Source organism: Physcomitrium patens, chromosome 1 (assembly GCF_059467195.1).
Source record: "Physcomitrium patens ecotype Gransden chromosome 1, ASM5946719v1, whole genome shotgun sequence".
NCBI lineage: Eukaryota > Viridiplantae > Streptophyta > Bryopsida > Funariales > Funariaceae > Physcomitrium > Physcomitrium patens.
The window spans coordinates 26,454,297-26,472,801 of NC_143410.1; the positions used below are offsets into that span (position 1 = coordinate 26,454,297).

The 18,505-nt window shown below is 43.3% G+C and overlaps 5 protein-coding genes across 10 annotated transcripts; 3 read left to right on the forward strand and 2 right to left on the reverse strand.

Annotated features, from left to right (window-relative positions):
- Positions 1–380: 380 nt before the first annotated feature.
- Positions 381–1,119, reverse strand: LOC112286554 (NADH dehydrogenase [ubiquinone] 1 alpha subcomplex subunit 6). The gene is made up of 2 exons (XM_024528523.3): positions 842–1,119; positions 381–731 (listed from the first exon to the last, which is right to left on the reverse strand). The coding sequence occupies exons 1-2, from the start codon at positions 1,061–1,063 to the stop codon at positions 540–542; spliced, it is 414 nt and encodes a 137-aa protein (XP_024384291.1). The 5' UTR covers positions 1,064–1,119; the 3' UTR covers positions 381–539.
- A 96-nt stretch (positions 1,120–1,215) lies between these two features.
- LOC112286536 (protein DETOXIFICATION 16) lies at positions 1,216–4,169 on the reverse strand. The gene is made up of 2 exons (XM_073538030.2): positions 3,194–4,169; positions 1,216–3,035 (listed from the first exon to the last, which is right to left on the reverse strand). The coding sequence occupies exon 2, from the start codon at positions 2,974–2,976 to the stop codon at positions 1,876–1,878; it is 1,101 nt and encodes a 366-aa protein (XP_073394131.1). The 5' UTR covers positions 2,977–3,035; positions 3,194–4,169; the 3' UTR covers positions 1,216–1,875.
- A 2,957-nt stretch (positions 4,170–7,126) lies between these two features.
- Positions 7,127–9,893, forward strand: LOC112286543 (dehydrodolichyl diphosphate synthase 2). Of its 3 annotated transcripts, none has more exons than XM_090254947.1 (5): positions 7,127–7,231; positions 7,690–7,939; positions 8,819–9,064; positions 9,191–9,258; positions 9,398–9,893. In XM_090254947.1, exons 2-5 carry the CDS (start codon positions 7,931–7,933, stop codon positions 9,843–9,845), a joined length of 771 nt encoding a protein of 256 aa, XP_090111073.1. In that variant the 5' UTR covers positions 7,127–7,231; positions 7,690–7,930; the 3' UTR covers positions 9,846–9,893. The 3 variants fall into 3 exon arrangements, with proteins under 3 accessions (XP_090111073.1, XP_090111071.1, XP_024384268.1); XM_090254945.1 differs by lacking the exon at positions 7,127–7,231 and adding an exon at positions 7,248–7,378; XM_024528500.3 differs by lacking the exon at positions 7,127–7,231 and having other exon boundaries at positions 7,428–7,939.
- Positions 9,894–10,628: 735 nt separating this feature from the next.
- Positions 10,629–13,897, forward strand: LOC112286528 (uncharacterized). Its single transcript, XM_024528479.3, has 4 exons — positions 10,629–11,632; positions 11,850–12,079; positions 12,345–13,008; positions 13,240–13,897. Exons 1-4 carry the CDS (start codon positions 11,299–11,301, stop codon positions 13,728–13,730), a joined length of 1,719 nt encoding a protein of 572 aa, XP_024384247.1. The 5' UTR covers positions 10,629–11,298; the 3' UTR covers positions 13,731–13,897.
- Positions 13,898–15,960: 2,063 nt separating this feature from the next.
- On the forward strand, positions 15,961–18,313 carry LOC112286561 (uncharacterized). 4 transcript variants are annotated; one of them, XR_016505836.1, is made up of 4 exons: positions 15,961–16,100; positions 16,973–17,131; positions 17,307–17,464; positions 17,609–18,313. XR_016505836.1 is itself a non-coding variant. In XM_073538036.2 (4 exons), exons 2-4 carry the CDS (start codon positions 17,065–17,067, stop codon positions 17,700–17,702), a joined length of 324 nt encoding a protein of 107 aa, XP_073394137.1. In that variant the 5' UTR covers positions 15,961–16,100; positions 16,973–17,064; the 3' UTR covers positions 17,703–18,148. The 4 variants fall into 4 exon arrangements, 2 of the variants coding, with proteins under 2 accessions (XP_073394137.1, XP_073394141.1); XM_073538036.2 differs by having other exon boundaries at positions 16,973–17,136; positions 17,609–18,148; XR_016505837.1 differs by having other exon boundaries at positions 15,963–16,096.
- Positions 18,314–18,505: the final 192 nt, after the last annotated feature.

The window sequence follows — 18,505 nt, forward strand, 5'->3', positions numbered from 1 at the left end:
CTGAAACTCATTCAACCATCTTCGTTCTAAACTCCAGATATAAAGCTTACAATCCAAGTCCACCACCCAGTTAAAGACTTTCCCCACTGTGATTTTGTAATGGCTACAATGATCCAGTTAAAGGTGGCATCGACAGGCAATTCCTGAGACTTGGAATCGGCTATAAACGTCAACAGCATACTAACTTGAACTCCACAAAACATGAGAGAGAGAGAGAGAGAGAGAGAGAGAGAGGGAGAGAGAGAGCTCACAGCTTAAGAAGCCTAACCCTAAATATCCTGGGAAAAAAAACGCAGAGTAAAAACTTGGATTATTGATAAGCTTGTGCAAGAAAGCATGCAGAGCATGGTGAACTAAAAAAGTTTAGAAAATTGAAGGCATTTTGGGTAAGGCAGTAAGAGGGTTTTTATTAGGAATTTAAACGTGTTCATAGTGGATTGAACTAAACGAAACTTCTTTGTGAATCTAATCCTCTGAGGCAGGAGGGCATGCAAGAAACAATTGCCGTGAGAAACCAGACAAAGGGAAAATTGATCTCCTCAATTGTTGCCTCGGTAGAAATTCTTCAAAAAATCAGACTCCCCTTTAAAGGCCTCTCCGAGCTTCAACACGTCTCCGGTTAAACCTTCTCTTCCCACGATATACTGGGTCAGCAAATGGTGCCGTTGCTTGGAATGGTCAATGCAGTACTGAAGTTCCTCTCGTCCTTTAAACACTAGCATGTCAATCACCTGCACAGCCACCGCGAAATTCATCCCTCCACTTCACGTACGCACACGCACAAAATAGGCCCTAGTTCCTAGCCACGAAAATTGCATTCAGGGAGGGGAATTGAAACCACCTTGGGATTAGTGTTGTGATGATGTTTACGAAACTCGGAGGCAATTTTAGATCGCAAATCCGACAGGGTGATGACTTCGTACAAATTATACCGCTCCATTATCGATGGCAGCGCCCTGCAAGCCTCCCGGAAGAAATCGGTGGCGCGCTGCTGCGCTTCCTCCAAGGATCGAGAGCCAGGCCCAGTCTTAGTTACCCGCAGGTTTTTGATGAGCCCCGCCATTGCGAAACGTCTTCCCACGCCTCGTGCGCCCCTGCAAACAACAATCCACGGAAAGAATGCTCCAAATACAACAACAATCCCCGCGAGCACAATCTCTAGGGCTTTCGACGGGGACACATTCGGAGCCTGGTGTTCCGATCGACACCCGGTCACAACCCGATGACCCCCGCCTTCTGATTGACGACCTGGGTTTAAGCGCGTATGACTTGTTTATTCGCCCCCGGGTATTGGCATTGTCTTGGAATCTTGTTAACCTTAGAAATAAATAGGAAATTGGCATTTCCATCCACATTTTTACTATTTCCACCCTTCATGTGACCACATGATTAATTAGACTTGTTGGCTATGGTTCATTATAACAACCATTTCTAAGAAGTGTGAATCTAGGGGGGTTTAGGGTTCAGGGCATGGGGCAAAATGAAGAAGGCAAAGAGGAGATAGAAATCATAGACCTTTGTGAATGCAACATGCAACATGCCATTCGTAACTCCTTATGTAGTAGAACTACTATATCATGATGGTAGTTCCATGATAGGTGAAAATAATAAAAGTTTGGGTAGAAATACCAATTTCCAAAATATATTGACAACTGGCCAGGAAGAGCATTTGTTAGAGGATGTTCTTGCTTAAGTTCTTACAATATAAATTAGTCATTAAGATAACATGTACATTGTTATTGCATAATTTTTGCTTAGTCTTATCTTTATAAATCATCTTGCTTTTCAAAGATTTATTTATTTATTTTTGTTATTAGAAATGAAAGAATCAATAAATGTAAAAGTTTAAATTATGATTTCATATTCTCTTTAGAATTACATTCCCATCGACACCGACACTATCACCGCGGCTTTGGCAGCTTGGGGTCGCCCAGCGCCCAACTCGTTTCCTACCCGAGTGCTCGCGGAAGCGCCAATGCCGAAAGGAATCATGTAGAGTAGAGAGTCGCTTGTGAAGCAGATTGACAGACTGGAGGTCTCCAGCTGGGGGTTGGGCAGAGGCCCAGACAGGAGGACAAGACCTTCAAATGACCAGTACTGGGGGCAGATCATGATGGCAGAGGGGACAGCAAGTTTACAGAAGGTTGAAAGCTCATGAAATGCTTCCCCAGAGAATGATGTCCATGTTCTCTTGCACGTTGAGGAACACTTCACATATAAGCCTAGGAACACCACATTCAACCATGTCGATATGCTGGTGGCAATCGCGGCACTGCGGTGTCCAAACCCCAGCTTAAAAACCAACACCCAGAAGAGAGGGATGTGTACAGATAAAGTGGCACCGGACATGAGAGCCATGGGGAGCACCACGCTCTGTGTTAGGAGAAATTTTATCAATGGCTGTAAAGTAGCTAGTCCAAAAAGGGTAGGCACCAAGTATCGTGCGTATTCGCCCGCCATCTCTGCGATCTCAAGGTCTTGGCCCTGATATAGAAGCAAAGAGTTCATGTTCCACCTCATCACTGCGATTGGCACGCTCACCAGCCACAGAACAAGCATCGCGCGTTGCATGTGAATTCCCAGCATGTGGTACTGCTTCGCTCCATATGATTGCCCACAGAGAGTTTCCAGGGCGGAGGCCATGCCCTGAAGCAAGGTCGATCCCGTCACGCCGGCGAAGGAGCTTGCAATCGCTGCGCTGGCCAACTGCAACTCCCCCAAGTGACCGACGAACATGAGTGACACCACAATCAATAAGTACTGGATCATGGACACACAGACTATGGGCCCTGCAATGTGAAGCTGTTTCCGCACCTCCCCCCAAATCCATTCCGGCGTGCAAGAGATGCTCTCGTGACGTCTGCTGACGGACCTCGTGACACCATTCGCAAATGTTAAAATAAGTTCCTGTTGAGTCAATGGTTCGGATTCCGATTGCAAAAATGGCTCCTGCAATCCACGGCTTCTATTCTCCATAGTTCTGAAGCTTCAAACCCTGAATTGATAGTTTGAAAGTAAGCCGGTACCTCGGACTTCTGCGGCATAAAAACCATGCACCCGGGGATGAGTGCATCTAACGAAAACTACAATTATCGTGTACATCTACTGCGAGCGAGAAGGGACTAAAGCGCCCCAAGAATGCACGGGTCTTAACGGATGTTACTTCATGCATCTCCCTTCGAAACAAACTTACATGAAGAAAGCTTATTACGTGCGGGAAATTGCATTCCTGACGCGCTTCTCTCACTCCCACTCCGGCTAGACTTAGACTCTGAATTCTCGAATCCTCGCCCGCAAATTGGTGATTAGACACCCAAGTTCTCCTTCCTAGGTTACTGATTTGAGGCGGACAGAGACTCGCAGGACAAACGACTATACGGCAGAATCCTTCCCTTGTAACTGGATTATATTCATTGCCTTACAGATACTCTAGACCACTAACATAAATCGTAGACCGTGGGCTTCAAAGCGATCCCGAGCGCCAGAACACTGCATGGGTGGCAGTGGAAACTTCAGACTGCAGAGAAATCCATCAACGATTCCGGATCAATCGACGAGGTGCATTGACTGGCTGGTTGCACCTGCGGAGTGCGCATGCATGCATCGAGTCGACCCTACGACCATGAGAGATTCGAGTCTAGCATCGTTGTTTCCTTCGACCCCACCTAACGCTAGATCTGCATCTTGTTACATCCGTGATACAACGTCGGAATCTTTCGGACAAAAGGGTTCGCACGTGATCACTAAACCTTCAACGCCTGAGGACCGAAGACTGAAAGCGAATTGGGAGTTTGGTAGATACGTCGGATTATGATTCATCGTCGTAACCGTAAAAGAGCCTGCATCTAAAACTAAAACAAGAGGTGTTGCAAAGTTGGAAGGTTAACACTATATCCATGTCTTATGTAAGGAAGGATGGCTTTTCCTCAGGAATACAAAACAACCAAAATACAGCCTAATGACGTAAACAAATTGGAGTTCATATGGAATTCATGAGAGCTTACTTCCATCCTCAACTTCCACTAGTATATATGTGCATTTATACATCTATATAAATAAATACATACATATATACATATTTCTTTTGATGTATCAAACTGGACGTTAGGTTTGTGAACCGCAAAACGAAGAATCAGACTCTAATAGGCAAACAAAGCATGGCCTGTGTCGTAAAGGAACCCCCCTCCACAGAAAGAAAAAGAAAAAGAAAAAAAGCAAAGCAAAACAAAACAAAAACAGAAAAGGAAAAAGATAAAGAAAAAAAGTGAAGACATCTTCATGCAAAGCACTAGCCGTGGAAAAAAGTTGTGACTACTCGGAGCAAAAAATTTGAACTACGAATATTGAGTATTTCAATTCACTCAACTGCTAAATGACATGGATCTTTCTCCACGTCTTTGTGGAGTTGAAACTAAACTCAACAAGAATATAACATCAGCTGTCAATCCTGATTTGAGGCCAAAATCCACTGAAAAAACCTATCTCAAGATGTGGGCTTTACACATGTCACTCATACATCAATAGACTGCACATTAAGTTCTGACCTTTGCTAGTCTTCTGCCTCATAAATTTCGAAGGTTTCGTGGCTAAAACTTTCCCTTAGTGCTCCTGCCCTGCATATTCTTAGCCGACTTCACCACGCTGCCCATGCCGTTTGTTCCTGCATTCCTCTTCGCCTCTTGCCTGTTCAGAATCTTGGGATCCAGAGGTGAGTATGTGTAAAAAATCTAGCGAATCTAGCGTCCCCCAATTCCTAACATCACCCACTGCTTTGCTCTTCATGCTCACGTACCCATCTTCCATGTAAAACCACCTCTTGCTTACGTTGTTCACTTTCCTCGCTTTTCTTGGCCCGCTGCCTGATCTGTCTTTCGAGTCTTTGCCACCTCCACGTCCGGAGCTTCGTCCAGCTCGGATTGCAGCATATTCAGGGTGATCATCAGAAAATATGTCTGTGATTCCATTTCCTCTTCCCTGTGGTGCTATCCAGAGACCCTGGTGATGCAAGGAAAAGATTGAGCAGAAGAGGCAAGGAATTGAGGGAGTGTCTAGCAATGGCTTTTAAGTTTACGGCTGCAGCTTCGGGAGTGTACCAAGCTGGCTCGTTGTTCGGCAACGCTCAAGTCCTCTGAACCCTCAGTGATCTTGCCCCCAATGTTCACTTCCGTCGTGGTTTACTCTAGCCTTTCTATACTGAGCCACCAGAATCTTTAAACTGGAGCATACGAAGCCTCTCAACTCTGGCCCTTCGGTGAGCAGATCCCCATCTTTACGCAATAGGGCTACAGCTCGTGGCAGTGTCGGATGGATAGTTGCACACTGAAGGAAAAATAAGGTGAAAGTCACACTATGTGGTGCTTTAGTGTAGATAGAAGCCAAGGCCCACAATCTGTGAGTTTCTCCCTATCCATCTCCAATGGAGGTATTGCCAAAAACTTCAACGAATCCACGGCAGATACCATTGGTCTGAGTGCACTGTGCAGCTGCTTACAGCAAGCCGTATCCTCATCAGGTACACTTTGAAGATTGCCCAACGCTTTCACCGTGCTTGCCATCAAGATAGCGGAAGACTCTCCCAAATTACCAAAAAGTGCAGACACAACGTACAGGGACATGTCCCAAGCACTTCTGTGTTGGTATCCCAAATAACTCAGTACAGACGCACCTATCCTTTCAATCGGTGTCAAATCCCCATTCAGCTTCTGCCTCTCACAGTGCAACTAGCACTGGTTAACTCCTTGCTGGAGCATGGCTTCGTCAATACAACTCCAAATCAGGTTACGCATACTCTCAGCTGCACCAAACACTATCTCCTCTTCTTCGGAACCCAAGAGCCCGGTTCAAGAATGAAGCGCAGCCAGAAGCATTGTAATGCACAAGCTCCTGTCCGACTTCCAGAGCTTCTCAAAACCGTACTGCGATATCAGAGAAACCATGGTAATCTCGTCCACTGACCTACACTTCCCCCCGCTAGCAGGGAGAACCTCTGACCGATCTAAAATCTCATCTAATGCTCCGGATGGAATACCGACAGTGGAATTCATGCATAGAACTTGAAGCATGTAAAAAACACTTCGTGTAACTATGGGTTGACGGAGCTGGTAAAGTTGGGCCAAGTAAGGGAGAGTGCGGCAAATGGATTTGGCTGCGAAGAGCGGTAGCAATTGCTTTAAGGCACCAAGCATGTGTAAAACCTCCACATAGCCTTTGGAAGAGTTCGACAAGTTTTCACTCTTCGCAGACACGCATTTAGAGACGGAATCAAGGAATTACTCAAAGAGATTCAACACAATTTCACTTAGTGTTTCTAGGGGTAGATTACGTTGAGGGTTGGATTGCACCTCAATCATTCACAATTACACCCTCTTGTGAACCTTGAGGCGTTGATCAATGCAGAATTGGAAGAGGCAATTGAATGCGAAAGCAGCCATAATCCAATCGACGTATCAGCACCACAAATCACAACCTCCAAACCAGGTAACACGGCTTTTGCAATGCTGGCGCTCTAAGGGTTCGTCGTCAGTAATCTTACCAAAAGCTTCAGGGCTGCATCACTTTTCGACCTCAGCAGCGAGGCAGGCACTTCATGCAGTACCATAGCCAGAAACGCACACAATGCGGTGGTAATAACTTCGTTCCGAGTTGCTCCACTCGCAGCCTGGCGATTCAAACAACTTATGGAGGCAGCAAAATAGGCAGTCGAAGTGGGATCCAACGACTGTTCCTGCAATTCTCCCACCATAGCTTGCACGATCGCACACAAATGCTTGTGCTCTGGGCTTGGAGAGTTTCCAAACCGAGCCATGAGCATCGTGCACATTTCATCGTCTTCCCCATCACCTAATTCATTGTGCACTCCTCACCAATACATTGACCTAATGCCGAATAATTGGGTTATACCCCAATTCTCCTCACTCCTCCTCACTTTCAAGACCTCCCAACAAAACATTTCCTCTATCCATGAACCCAGCCCAGAATCCGAAAATTCTTCCCCAATCCCCCTTGCTCACTAAACCATCGGCCGCTGTCACTGTACCTTTAGCTTATTCTAAAAGATTAAAAAAAATCCTGAGGCTATTCGAATATTTCCAATCAACAAATTCTGATAATATTATCGATCAACTTCAAACAGGTGTCTGTAATATTACTAATGCATATTGAAAATAAACCTGGTGACCATAACTCGACGGAACAACATTTATTTAGATGGAGATATCGTGCGGCGACCCAGGTAAGGCTTACACTATATTTACACCTTTTGACATTGAGCTTTAAATCTCGGTCCCCTCCTCCGACCTAAGATAGCTGGCACATATAGGTGCTGGCACTGCAGTCGTTGTGTGATGTGTGCAGATGATGCAACAAAGCCAATCAGAAGGTGAGTAGAAAGGACACGGTAGTGAGCTTGCGAAGAAGGTGCATCGTGTTTGACGTCAGCTCGTGTTCGTTTGGTGCTCGATTTTATTTGCTCGCAGCCTCTATTTCACCATGCTTCCTGTCTCAGTCGTTGTTTTATCGTACCATCTCCTGTTCCTATTCCGTCTTCACTTGTATGTTCGTTTTCGGTAGGCTACTCACCATCATTGGTGGGTCTGTCCCATGACCTGCACAATGCGCCTGCCTTCTCTGTTTTCGGGTGCTTCTTGTCGCTAAGGACGTGCTTGCCTCGTCGCCCTCTTGGTAGTGCAGGAATTGGATCACTGGCGGATCGGGCGAGCGTGTGCTGATGTTGTAGTAGTGATGGTGTGGCGGGGATTGAGAGTATCGTTTTCAGGTGTGTAAGCACCAGCAATTCCCTCAGCAGAATTGGGGTATCCTCATTCTCGCCGACTTTGTCCTTCTCGATTTTATCGGCAACCTGGCCCCTGTAGAGTCCTTAACGCATGCGAGTGGGCGCAAGCTACAACCCAGCCACGAGATTCCCCGTCCGATGGCCCAGGTGCGTATTATTCTGCTCTGATTAACCACACATGTAGAATTATTTAATTGTTTACTTATTTTTGTAAAAAATCCATTTATCACTGTGGATGTTAGATCGGCCCCCGATGGCTTGAGACCCAATTCAGATCGCGATTTTGGTCAGAACTCTGCATTAGTGATGTCCCTTCTTGTTTCTCATACTTCCACCAGAGTTGCCTAGGGTGCAGCGTCAGGAGAATCTGGGTATGCTGAATCTTAGACATAGTTGAGAATTTGTACGTCTTAATCTACAAAATGATTTTGTGGATTGTTCTCGAGCAGATTTGAGTTATTTTCTTACTTCCGAGCTTGCCCTCCTCGTTAGTTGAACGAAGGATCGATCCACCTCATGTGGCTTGTCTATCATTTCTAGTAGCCTCAACCCTGGGACGTGCCTCAATCTCGTGGTTGACAGATTAAGGATGAGCATGTTACCACTGCTTTGGTAACTATCATGATTTTTAATACAGGACTACACTACTGAAATTTTCAAAATAAAATTCTATCTTTGTGAGTTGTGGCACTGTTTGCTAACCTGTGAAGTCTGTTGGAGACGGTTTTGAGGTAACCGAATCGCGGAGTCATTGCAATTTCTCTATGAATATAATTTTCAGGGTTGGTCATCCTTTTGTTTGAGCAACCTTTAGTTGACAGGCTTAGAGATACGGTATTCTAAGGGGGTGAGTTACGTAGTTGTAAGTTTTGGGGCACTGGCAAAGCATGTATGAAAATTTTGTGAAGCTTTGCTTCAATATTCAACATAAATTTCTTTGTACAAATCCTTTTAGCTAGTTCTTTGCACACATGCTTTTGAATTACACCAAACGATGCCTAATAAGCGTGGAAATCTTCGTTACAGGTGCCAGTAGACTCTGACGAAGTACCGGAACTGCCAGAAGAGCTCAACCCCTCTGCGTTACCGAAGCATGTTGCCATCATCATGGATGGCAATTCAAGATGGGCTGAGCGGAGGGGACTGCCTGCAAGCATGGGGCATGAAGCCGGGGTACGATCGCTCAAGGAAGTCGTCAAGCTGGCTCATACATGGGGCATCAAAGTTCTTACCGTCTTTGCTTTCTCCACCGAGAATTGGTTGAGACCAAAGGTGACATCCCCAGTCCCTTCGTGTTAGCAGTTTATTTCTGACATAGGGTTTGATCGTTCAGGGTTTACAGTTTCTATTGGCATTCACATGATTCTTTGAGTTGATTCTGTTGGGATTCTGCTACAGACGGAGGTCGACTTCTTGATGCTATTGTTCGAGAATGTTTTAAAGAACGAGCTGAGCATTCTAGCTAAGTAAGTGTTTCTGATGAACTGGAGACCAATTGAATTAGAAAACTTTGTGAACACTTGATGTCTTGTTGTAGTGTGCTTCGTTAAGCTGCTTTACCAGCTGGCTTGGGGTTTAACTAGGGGGACTCTTGCGGTGAAGCAGGGAGAACGTTCGCGTGCATTGCATGGGCGATTTGAGGTCGTTGCCCGAGTCCTTGAGGAACATGGTATCAACATTGGATGAACGCACAAAACATAATACCGGCCTCAAATTTTGCATAGCCCTGAGCTACAGTGGCAGGTATGATATTACCAACGCCTGCCAGAGGCTGGCGGCCAAAGTGGAGGCTGGGGAAATGAGCTCCTCAGACATAAACGAGGCTGTGATTGATGAAGAGATGAAGACGAGCTGGCTTGGTGAAGCGCGCAACCCAGATTTGTTGATACGTACGAGTGGGGAGCAGCGACTTAGTAATTTCCTACTTTGGCAGATAGCATATTCAGAGCTTTATTTTGTAGACTCTTTATGGCCAGACTTTGGGTTTGTTCAATTTAAAGAAGCCCTGCTGGCGTACCAGAACCGGAGTAGACGGTTCGGCAAGCGCAAGTGATCCAACTTTTGGACCTGATTGATCCATTGATTCATCACATTTTTCTCATCCTCCTTGCTATGTTTCCCTTCCTTCCAGTTCTTACTAGACGTTGCGTTTTCCTCTTTTATGGAATTCGCAGCAGGAGGACACAGAGTGGCTTCAATTCCAGTAGAAGTTGAAATCAGTCTTTTTTCTCTGGGATTTCTCCTTAAGTTCTATGCAGAAGCATCCACTTGATACCTATCAGGCACTGATTGCTGCAAAGGCGAATCCAAATATCTCGTTGGCTCCATAAATATTAAGGGAGTGAACTCCTTTGCGAAGATAATTGCCACTCGTTTTTGATTTTCATAAGCTGCTTTAGTGTGGTTTACTGTAACAAATTTCCAGATAAGTAACCATCTAATTCTATTGCATCAAAACGTGAGTATCTCAATGCAACGTATTTTGATGCATTACTTGCGTCACTACTTGGGTGACCCATCCAAAGTGGAAACAGTGCAAGATCACATCACATCCTATCATCTTTCCTCATGCAACGAGTAATGTAAGTATTTGTGTGTGCGCACATTAATATCCCCAATCTGGATAGGGACTGGGGAGGGAAGAATTGGGAAGAACCAGAAGACATGGCATTCCTTCTCATAGCAAGCGACTTGGAGATTTGTCTTGGTTACTGCCTTAAGATTTCATACTATATAAAGTAATGTCCAATTTCTAGTTCAGATTTTTTCTCAAAATAAGCCGATAAATTGAGTATTTAACTTGGGTGATTTTGCAAGAACTGCCAGTGCTGCCAGTTGCATAGGAAGGTATCTGTTAGATTTTTCAATCAGTACAGGTAGTTCTGAACTCCTCTGGGCACCTGAAACTTGCGAGGCATTTCGGTGCTTTTGCGAAGAGCCCACTAAACCCTAATCCTCTAAACTTCTGACTCGAAAATTAAAGTCTCTTTCCCCTGTGAAGGTAATAGCGCAACGGTGGAGTGTTGCGTTCTTCATTGTTGTGCGTAGTAATGTAACTGGATGTGTACCGGTATTCCAGGTGAATATCATTAGAATTCTATGAAGTTGGCGGATTGGAGGTTTGAGTTTGTTTCGTTCCAATTTGGCCTGCTCAGTATCTGCAGTGTAAGAGTTAGGGTTTAGTAGCATTGAGTTATTACTGTGAATTCGTTCTTACATATAATTCTAATCTTTTTCGCCGACTTCAAAGGATATTCCGAAGCACTTTGGTTGGCGAAGGATCGTGACACAGATTGTAACACAGATCTGTTCTTATTAAGAAGCTCATCTCTGCGTCTCACTACATGCTCGTTTCTGAGGAGAGCTCGTCCATAAGCATAGAAACTGCCAGTGATGTGGGAGCTCTGATAAGTTTCAAAATCAATTAGGCATTTTGCTTGGCTGTTTCTAAATCAACAGAGGGGCAAAAGTTCATAATTGTAGGATTAGGAGGGCAATTGTGTAGAATGAGAAGCGGCAACCAACTGAACCCTTTGTTGCGGACGCTTGGTCGGCTATGTTTGAATGGTGGCACATACTCTACGTCTCAGGAGGTTCTTTTAACGGCGTCCATTCAAGCTGAGGATTGTATTAGGAGAGATGTACACAGAACTCCATACCTGCAGTCTGAAATTAAACAGAATACCAACAGCGGATTTGGAATACGTGAATCAAAGTTTAGGGCTACCAATGTCTCGCATCTTGTTAACTCTGCATCATGTCTGGATTTTGTTCGAGGCAGCTCTGCTCTATTGTCGACTTCGACTAAGGGCAGTGCCTTAAGACCACCAGACGCTGAAGGTACTTGTTCGATCTTTTTCTGCAGTTTTGTTTTCCGCTATATGTGTAAAAATTTTTTTTTGTAGGGGAACAACTAAGCTTCATATATACATATAGATATAAATATATCTGTGTGTGTGTATATGTATGTGTTTGTGAGGGGGAGAGTGAACGCGAGAGAGAGAGTGCCATGTGCTTTCAAAAGGAGACTTCTTAACATTGAACTCAACTTCCAAAGAACTGCAGAGGATTCCATTTAGAAGAAAAGGAGGTGACAAATTCGCTCGATCAAGAACAAATTATGTGATAGCTGCTCTTGTGAAGTCGTTGGAGTCCTCTCAATCAAATGCTGAAGTGGTGGAGATACTGGAACAGAAAGCTGAGGAGGTCTTACGGCCCAATGGTTTGGCATGGCTGTCTCTCTTAGACGCACTTCAGAAAGGACCTAAACCTCATATTGCAATGGAGGTCAGACCCTCTTCCACAACCTCGTTTGTAGGGTTTTACTCTCAGTGACTTTCCTAGTATTATTGAGAAGTCCTCGTTCATAGAGAAGAAGAAAGGGACTTGCCTGAATTTCCTGTCCATTTTCAATATATATATATATATATATATATATATATATATATATATGTGTGTGTGTGTGTGTGTGTGTGTGTATTTTAATCAGGTTGTGACAAGTGGTTTATTGACATCAATACTGAACAAGAGTTTTATTTTGTATAAGTGACAGGTTTTCAACTGGAAAAAAAGCAAGTTGAGATGGGAGGTAAATCCAAAGGAGTATGCGAAAATGATTTCGTTTGCAGGCAGGATCAATCAACCTCAACTAGCGGCGGACTTGTTTGATGAGATGGAGAAACGAGGCATAAAGAAGACAGCGGTTAGCTATAATGCACTCATTCACTCCTACGGTCGCAACAACGAACCACAGAAGGCACTTCAGCTGTTCGAGTATATGAAAGTCACTGTCGATTGCCAGCCTACTCTAGTGACCTACAATACATTAATTTCAATGTACAGTCGAATGGGTGCAACGGAAGAGATGAAGAAAATATTTTTGGATTGTACGGAAGCGGAGTTTGTTCCTGACAGACACACTTACAATGCCCTTATCTGGGGTTACATGCGAGCTGGACAACTGAATGAGATGGAAGTAACTTTCAATGAGTTGCAGGCTAAAAAATTTAACGCTGACGTGATCACTTATAATGCTCTGATTATTGGTTATGCTCGAGCAAATGCAGTTGACAAAATGGAGGTCGTGTTGTCAAGCATGCAGGCAGTTGGAATTCCAATTAATACCATGGTTGGTGAGATACTCATTGAAGTCTATAGTCGCATGAAGAACTTTGATAAGATGGAGGGCGCATTGAAGATCATAGCTGATACCCCAGGTAACTCCTACCTTCCTATTATTGCGTATTGGTTATTTTCACTGTAAATTAGTTTTTTCTTTGCTAGAGCTCTTTAGTTGCTTGTTCAGTTTGTTTTGATACATTCTTGTTCAGTGTTGGTTATATTCTACTTGAAAAGATTGAAAGCACTAGATTTAATAGCTCTATATTAGTCATTTGCATAACTCATGACTGTTTGTTGACAACTTTGTGGCTGTGATAATAATCCAGGTATTCAATTTGGTTCCCGGGTACACAGCATGGTAATCGAGAGTTATGCAGATGCTGGCAAGCTGGATGAAGCGGAAGCTGCAATCAAGCGCATGTTTCAGAGCAAGCGAGTGCTTGCTTCTTCCAAGGCATTACATGCTTTAATTATGGCTTACTCCAGAGCAGGCACATACGACCGCCTTGCAAAGACCATGGAAGTAGTGAAGGACGCAGGCTGGATGCTCCAGCCAGCTACGTACAACATCCTTATTTCAGAGTATGGAAAGGTGGGTTACCTCGATAAGATGGAGCAAGCATTTCGTGAAATGATGAATGCGTCTGTTAAGCCTTCCTTCGAAACTTTCCAATATATGATAAATGCTTATGAGGCAGCCGATAATGAGACCCAAGTGGACAGGATCCTCGATCTTATGCGCAAGGCAGGCTGTGAACCTAAGTCTAATGCTGTGTGGACTGATGACAAAGTCTTCAGTGAGAAAGTCCGGTGGTAGTATGTTGTAGATTTGCACCTCTTGCTGCTAGACCAGTGAAGCTAGTCAGTGCCGCCTTCAAGGTGCGTTGGTCAGATACTAAAATCTTCTGTATTTAACTGAAGCTGATGCAGATTCAACTTGTCTATACACATCATTCACAATACTGACAAGCTCAATTCCACAAATATGGTTTATAGCTCACTATGTACAAATATTGTTTGTTCATCTTTTCCAATGTATTTCTACAACATTTAATTTAAAAACTTATTTGTTGAGCTTTCAGGAATCAAATCCTAACTAGACAAATTCAATGTTATAATAGTGAAATCCTAAGCTTTCGTTCTCTGATTGCATATCATTCATTCATTGTGGCAGGAGTGAAAGTCAGAACTTAACCGGTCTGATATGCATTCTGTTGTACCTCATTCCACAATGATCTGAGACAAGCTCTCCATAATAAGATTTCCTGTTTTGGTTGACTCTATTTGTTTCAGAAAAAATCCATAACTACATGTTCCAAGTCTTCATCAATTTGCCAGATTATGAATGGTTTCAACTAACCATTATTAATTTCAAATAGTAGAATATTGCAATTTAGGTACACCCATCAAATGCCTTACAAATAATTGCAGTTATAAAATGAAAAAGAAAAGAAAAAACAGCTGTTGTAATTGTTGGTTTATGGATATTCGTGAATGGGCAAGTGTTAAGTGGCACCTATCCACAAATTTGAAGTGAACTTGTAACGGAGGAGAGTATACCATAACAATGTACTTTAATTGGACAAATGCTACATATTTAAAAAATAATAAATAAATAAATAAATAAATAAAAAATGAATGAATTCTTCTACTATGACTTATTTTAAATAAAAGTAGTGCAAAACGACAATCCATGTTTTTAACTCAAGAAACAAAGCTTGAATGTTATCTCAAACAAATAATCAAAAAACAATTTCCAATCAACATTTTAAAAGCATTTCTGAAAAAATAGAGATATGCATCTTTGCAAAGCAACATTTTTGCACAACCATGTCATTTTAGTTGAAAAATTCAGTCCTGAATAATTTTTAACCTGTTACCATTGTGCATGGGAATATACATACATATATACATATATAATATTATTTCCCACTAGAGGCTGTGAATCGCCATCAGAAGTGTCGCCTTGAGTTTCAGAGCTTTAGTGACCATTTGGTGACCGAATTAGGGTTTAGCTTTTCGGGCTTCGCAGACACGAAGACGATGCACAAATTTCCAACAAGTATCGCAGTGGTTTTGCAGAACCTCCGCGACTATTAAGGTTGTTGACGCTTCGAGAGAGAGAGAGAGAGAGAGAGAGTGTGTGTGAGTGTGTGTGTTGTTGTTGGTTTCCCGGAGGTGGATGTGTTGATTTGTTGATTTCAAGCCACCATGTTGCGGCGAAAACCGACGAGGCTGGAGCTCAAGCCAGAGGACAAGGAAGAGTATGACGAAGCCAAGCGGAGAGCTGCTGCAGCGGCTCGCGCCTCATCCACCGCAGGACCCGCTGCGTCCGCGCTTCTGGATCACCATCCCAGGGCCCCTGTCAACCAGCGCATTGGTCTCTACAAGTAGAAACCTCTGTGGAAGCAGGATTGAACCAGGCTCTTCAGAGTAGGTTCTTAATTCCACCAGTTTCTACGTTTTTTGGTCGTGTCTGGACATTGTATGCTCTGTTATCATTGTAATAAAGATATGCAACGGTTTTGAAGTTCGTTCTCGAATGGTATTCGTGTACAGTTTGTTTTTGTTTGTTTTTGTTTTGTTTTTTTGTTTTGTTTGTTTTATCGCTTCATTAGTCGCTCTTGATATTGTAGAGCAAGAGCTTGGTTAATGTTCGAATTCCTAGAGTCTCATTTGCCATGGACATGCGGTCGGGAGCGATTGATTTTTATAGGGATGGTGTCGGAAATCGGGTTGAACATGCGCAGAGAGTAGATAGAGTTTGCTTGAAGGGATCCACAGGATCAGCCAATCGAGATGTAATTTCTCCTCGTAGCACAACATCGAGATTCTAATGTCTTTAGCCTCGTTGCGGCTTTGCATCACGTCATAGCGTGTATCCGCCTATGGTGCGAATTCGGTCTGTAATTCCTCGTTTTTCGTTTGTTGCAAACCTCCGTGCCTGTCGTAATGAAGTGCTCAAAAGGCTCCTGTGAAATTCGAGGCTTGATTTTCTCCCTCAAGCTTGATGGCGTACTTACTACTTTCCTCCGTTCTCTGGGCATCTGGTTTACCACACCATTGTTGAAGATGTGAAGAATCCCGTACGATCAAGGTTACTCATCCCATCTGTGTTCGCTTCAAAGAGCGAAAGTGGTCACCAAGAAACGCCATGGGGCAGCTCTCGCGTTAAAGACTTTGGTAGGTACGTTACCTTATTCGAACTGAGCTGTTTGGCTCTCTATATGTTTCTTTATCATTATACGCATTGTATAGAGATCGTCGGCCTGTGCCTGGAAGCCAATGACCATAGCCGTCGACCTGTGTGGGGACCAAGTTAGCGGCTTCACGCTCCCTACCATTTGCGGACTGTGTGCTGATTCTCAAGGGAATCAACAGCATCATTTCGATTACAGGTTTAAGCATTCGGCGATCTACATCTGATGAGACATGTCAAGCTGTGGCATCTTTTGCCAAACACCGCTAAGCTCCCTAGGTTCAGTACCTTAATGCCTACTGTTCTCGACATTGTCCAACTTCCAGTATATAGTTGCGGCTTGGAGCAAAGATTCTAACCGTCAAGATATTTCATTTATCACCAACGAATTACTCAATTCAATGGAGTCTATTGAATTTGTGGTAGGGGCCATCTATTAGTTTTCGACTTCGACTGATTCCGTTTTCGAGTAGCAACAGGGACGTACGTAGAGAATTTGTTTGTTCTCCTCGATTTAATTAAGAAAGCTAGTGATTCAAGAAACCGATCTTGATTTACAAAAATCCAACCTAAGAAACCATTATGAGTGATGTTGCGCACTTAGTAGATTGAAAATTCTGTCACGAATTATGTATTTGATATAATCTGCTGCGGTCGTGTTGGAGTTGTTAGTTATGGAGGTCATATTAGGTGCTGTTCCATCTAGGTTCATTAGATCCTTGTGCATTGGTTTTCTTTACGGGGAATTTCTGGAGTTACAAGGGATAGCGACATCCACAGTTACAACATGGGAGAGCTGTTTGCGAATGGAATCGGGAGACATAGCCACAAACTTACGGTACTCAAAGGAATGCTGGCAGGAAATGAATTTGCATGGATCATGTGTGGAAGCTTCTTGCGTATATGAATTGATACAAACCTACCATACTCAATGAAATGCTGCTGGGAGTGAATGTGGGAGCTTCTTGGGTGTATTTGGAAAACAGTATTCGCCATCACCCTTGGAAACAGCTCTTCAGGTAGAGTAAGTGTAAATTCACTGGTTGCCATTATTAGTGATTCATCTGAATTATGAGACTACTGTTTGATTATCAAATCCCTTAATAGGATTACTTTTGGTCTGTTAATCGTAAAAACGAATTCATTGGTTCTGCCATAACTATCAGACATGTTGGGTGGTGGATATTACTTCAGCTTGTATATCAATTGTTTGTGACCAAAGTGGGACATATGGAGGAGGAAGTTAAACTGGTGATGCAAAAGGTCCAGGAAATGCCCTTGATAGAGATCCAACTACATCTTGCTTCAATAGAATCAACGCTCCCAATTATGGCAATTCTTTCTTTCTTGAGGTTAGCGCATCAACATTCCCAGTGGCTCAATTTCGCATTTCTTTGACGACAAGCCAGCCAATCGTGTAGTGCAAATTGAACCACTGTGTGCTCTTCTTGTGTCATGCACTGAATCTTCTGTGATTGGATTTCGTGCACTGGTAGTCCTGGACAGACGCAGGTCTTAGCAGAGTGGATTCCAAGCAAGCCTTTCAGTCTTTCGTTGACTTTTGCACAGATCCTTCCAAGTTTACAGTGAAATTGATTGGAGCCATCAACATTGTAGAGGCTTTACCACTATTTAAGTAGTATCAGATGCCATATTTCTCGCTATCTATTTCTTTTTATCATGGTCAAAATTCTAGAAAGTGAACGAAGATTCGTTTAGCTTTGTGAGGTAAGTTCAAAATTTTAGTAGGATTTAGACCAAAACAATATGTGTGAATTATACCTAGGTATGAAATTCATAATCTTCTTTACTTCTGATAGAGCATCTTATACTGTTATTTGAACTCTAGAAGGGCGTAATTCCTGATCCAGAGAAGTCAGAGATGCATTACAAGCGTGGAAGTTTGACACCCTTTCCTGTGAACCCTGCTTCAGGAATTATGAGGTGTGGCTCCTTCCCCAAACATATGTATAGATACTACATAATGCATACTGCAGATGAGTATTGGATCTAAAGAAATCCATAAGTTGCGCATATTGACTAGAGTAATCGGAACAGTGAAGTTCGTTTTATTTCAAACCCGTTTTGCAAAGCTGGTCACAAAAAGACATGCATATTCTCTTAACAAGCTGATGTCATGCAAGAATTTGTATGTAAAAGCAGGCAGCTGGAATAAATGAATGACCATATTGTACAAACAACCGATGCATTTAACAACCCCTCTTAATTTGGGCACAAATAGTATGATGCACTTAAAAATTCATGAAAGACGCACGAACCAGGTATTGGAACCAGTGAAAGCCACCTATGAGCCTCCTTGGCAAGGTTTTGGCGTATACTTAGATCCAGGTGCCCTCTGGTTGAGAACAAAGTGTGACCACAGGGTGACTACA

Excerpts from the sequence above, each read along its gene's own strand:
- LOC112286561 (XM_073538036.2), top strand. The coding sequence starts at position 17,065 with ATGTGGGAGCTTCTTGGGTGTATTTGGAAAACAGTATTCGCCATCACC. Across the intron at positions 17,137-17,306 it reads GAAACAGCTCTTCAGGTAGA|CTTGTATATCAATTGTTTGT; the intron begins GTAAGTGTAAAT and ends ATATTACTTCAG. Across the intron at positions 17,465-17,608 it reads GCAATTCTTTCTTTCTTGAG|TCCTGGACAGACGCAGGTCT; the intron begins GTTAGCGCATCA and ends GTGCACTGGTAG.
- LOC112286554 (XM_024528523.3), bottom strand. The coding sequence starts at position 1,063 with ATGGCGGGGCTCATCAAAAACCTGCGGGTAACTAAGACTGGGCCTGGC. Across the intron at positions 732-841 it reads ATCACAACACTAATCCCAAG|GTGATTGACATGCTAGTGTT; the intron begins GTGGTTTCAATT and ends GTGGCTGTGCAG.
- LOC112286543 (XM_090254947.1), top strand. Across the intron at positions 9,065-9,190 it reads AGAATTGGTTGAGACCAAAG|ACGGAGGTCGACTTCTTGAT; the intron begins GTGACATCCCCA and ends ATTCTGCTACAG. Across the intron at positions 9,259-9,397 it reads GAGCTGAGCATTCTAGCTAA|GGAGAACGTTCGCGTGCATT; the intron begins GTAAGTGTTTCT and ends GCGGTGAAGCAG.
- LOC112286536 (XM_073538030.2), bottom strand. The coding sequence starts at position 2,976 with ATGGAGAATAGAAGCCGTGGATTGCAGGAGCCATTTTTGCAATCGGAA.
- LOC112286528 (XM_024528479.3), top strand. The coding sequence starts at position 11,299 with ATGAGAAGCGGCAACCAACTGAACCCTTTGTTGCGGACGCTTGGTCGG. Across the intron at positions 12,080-12,344 it reads AACCTCATATTGCAATGGAG|GTTTTCAACTGGAAAAAAAG; the intron begins GTCAGACCCTCT and ends TATAAGTGACAG. Across the intron at positions 13,009-13,239 it reads GATCATAGCTGATACCCCAG|GTATTCAATTTGGTTCCCGG; the intron begins GTAACTCCTACC and ends ATAATAATCCAG.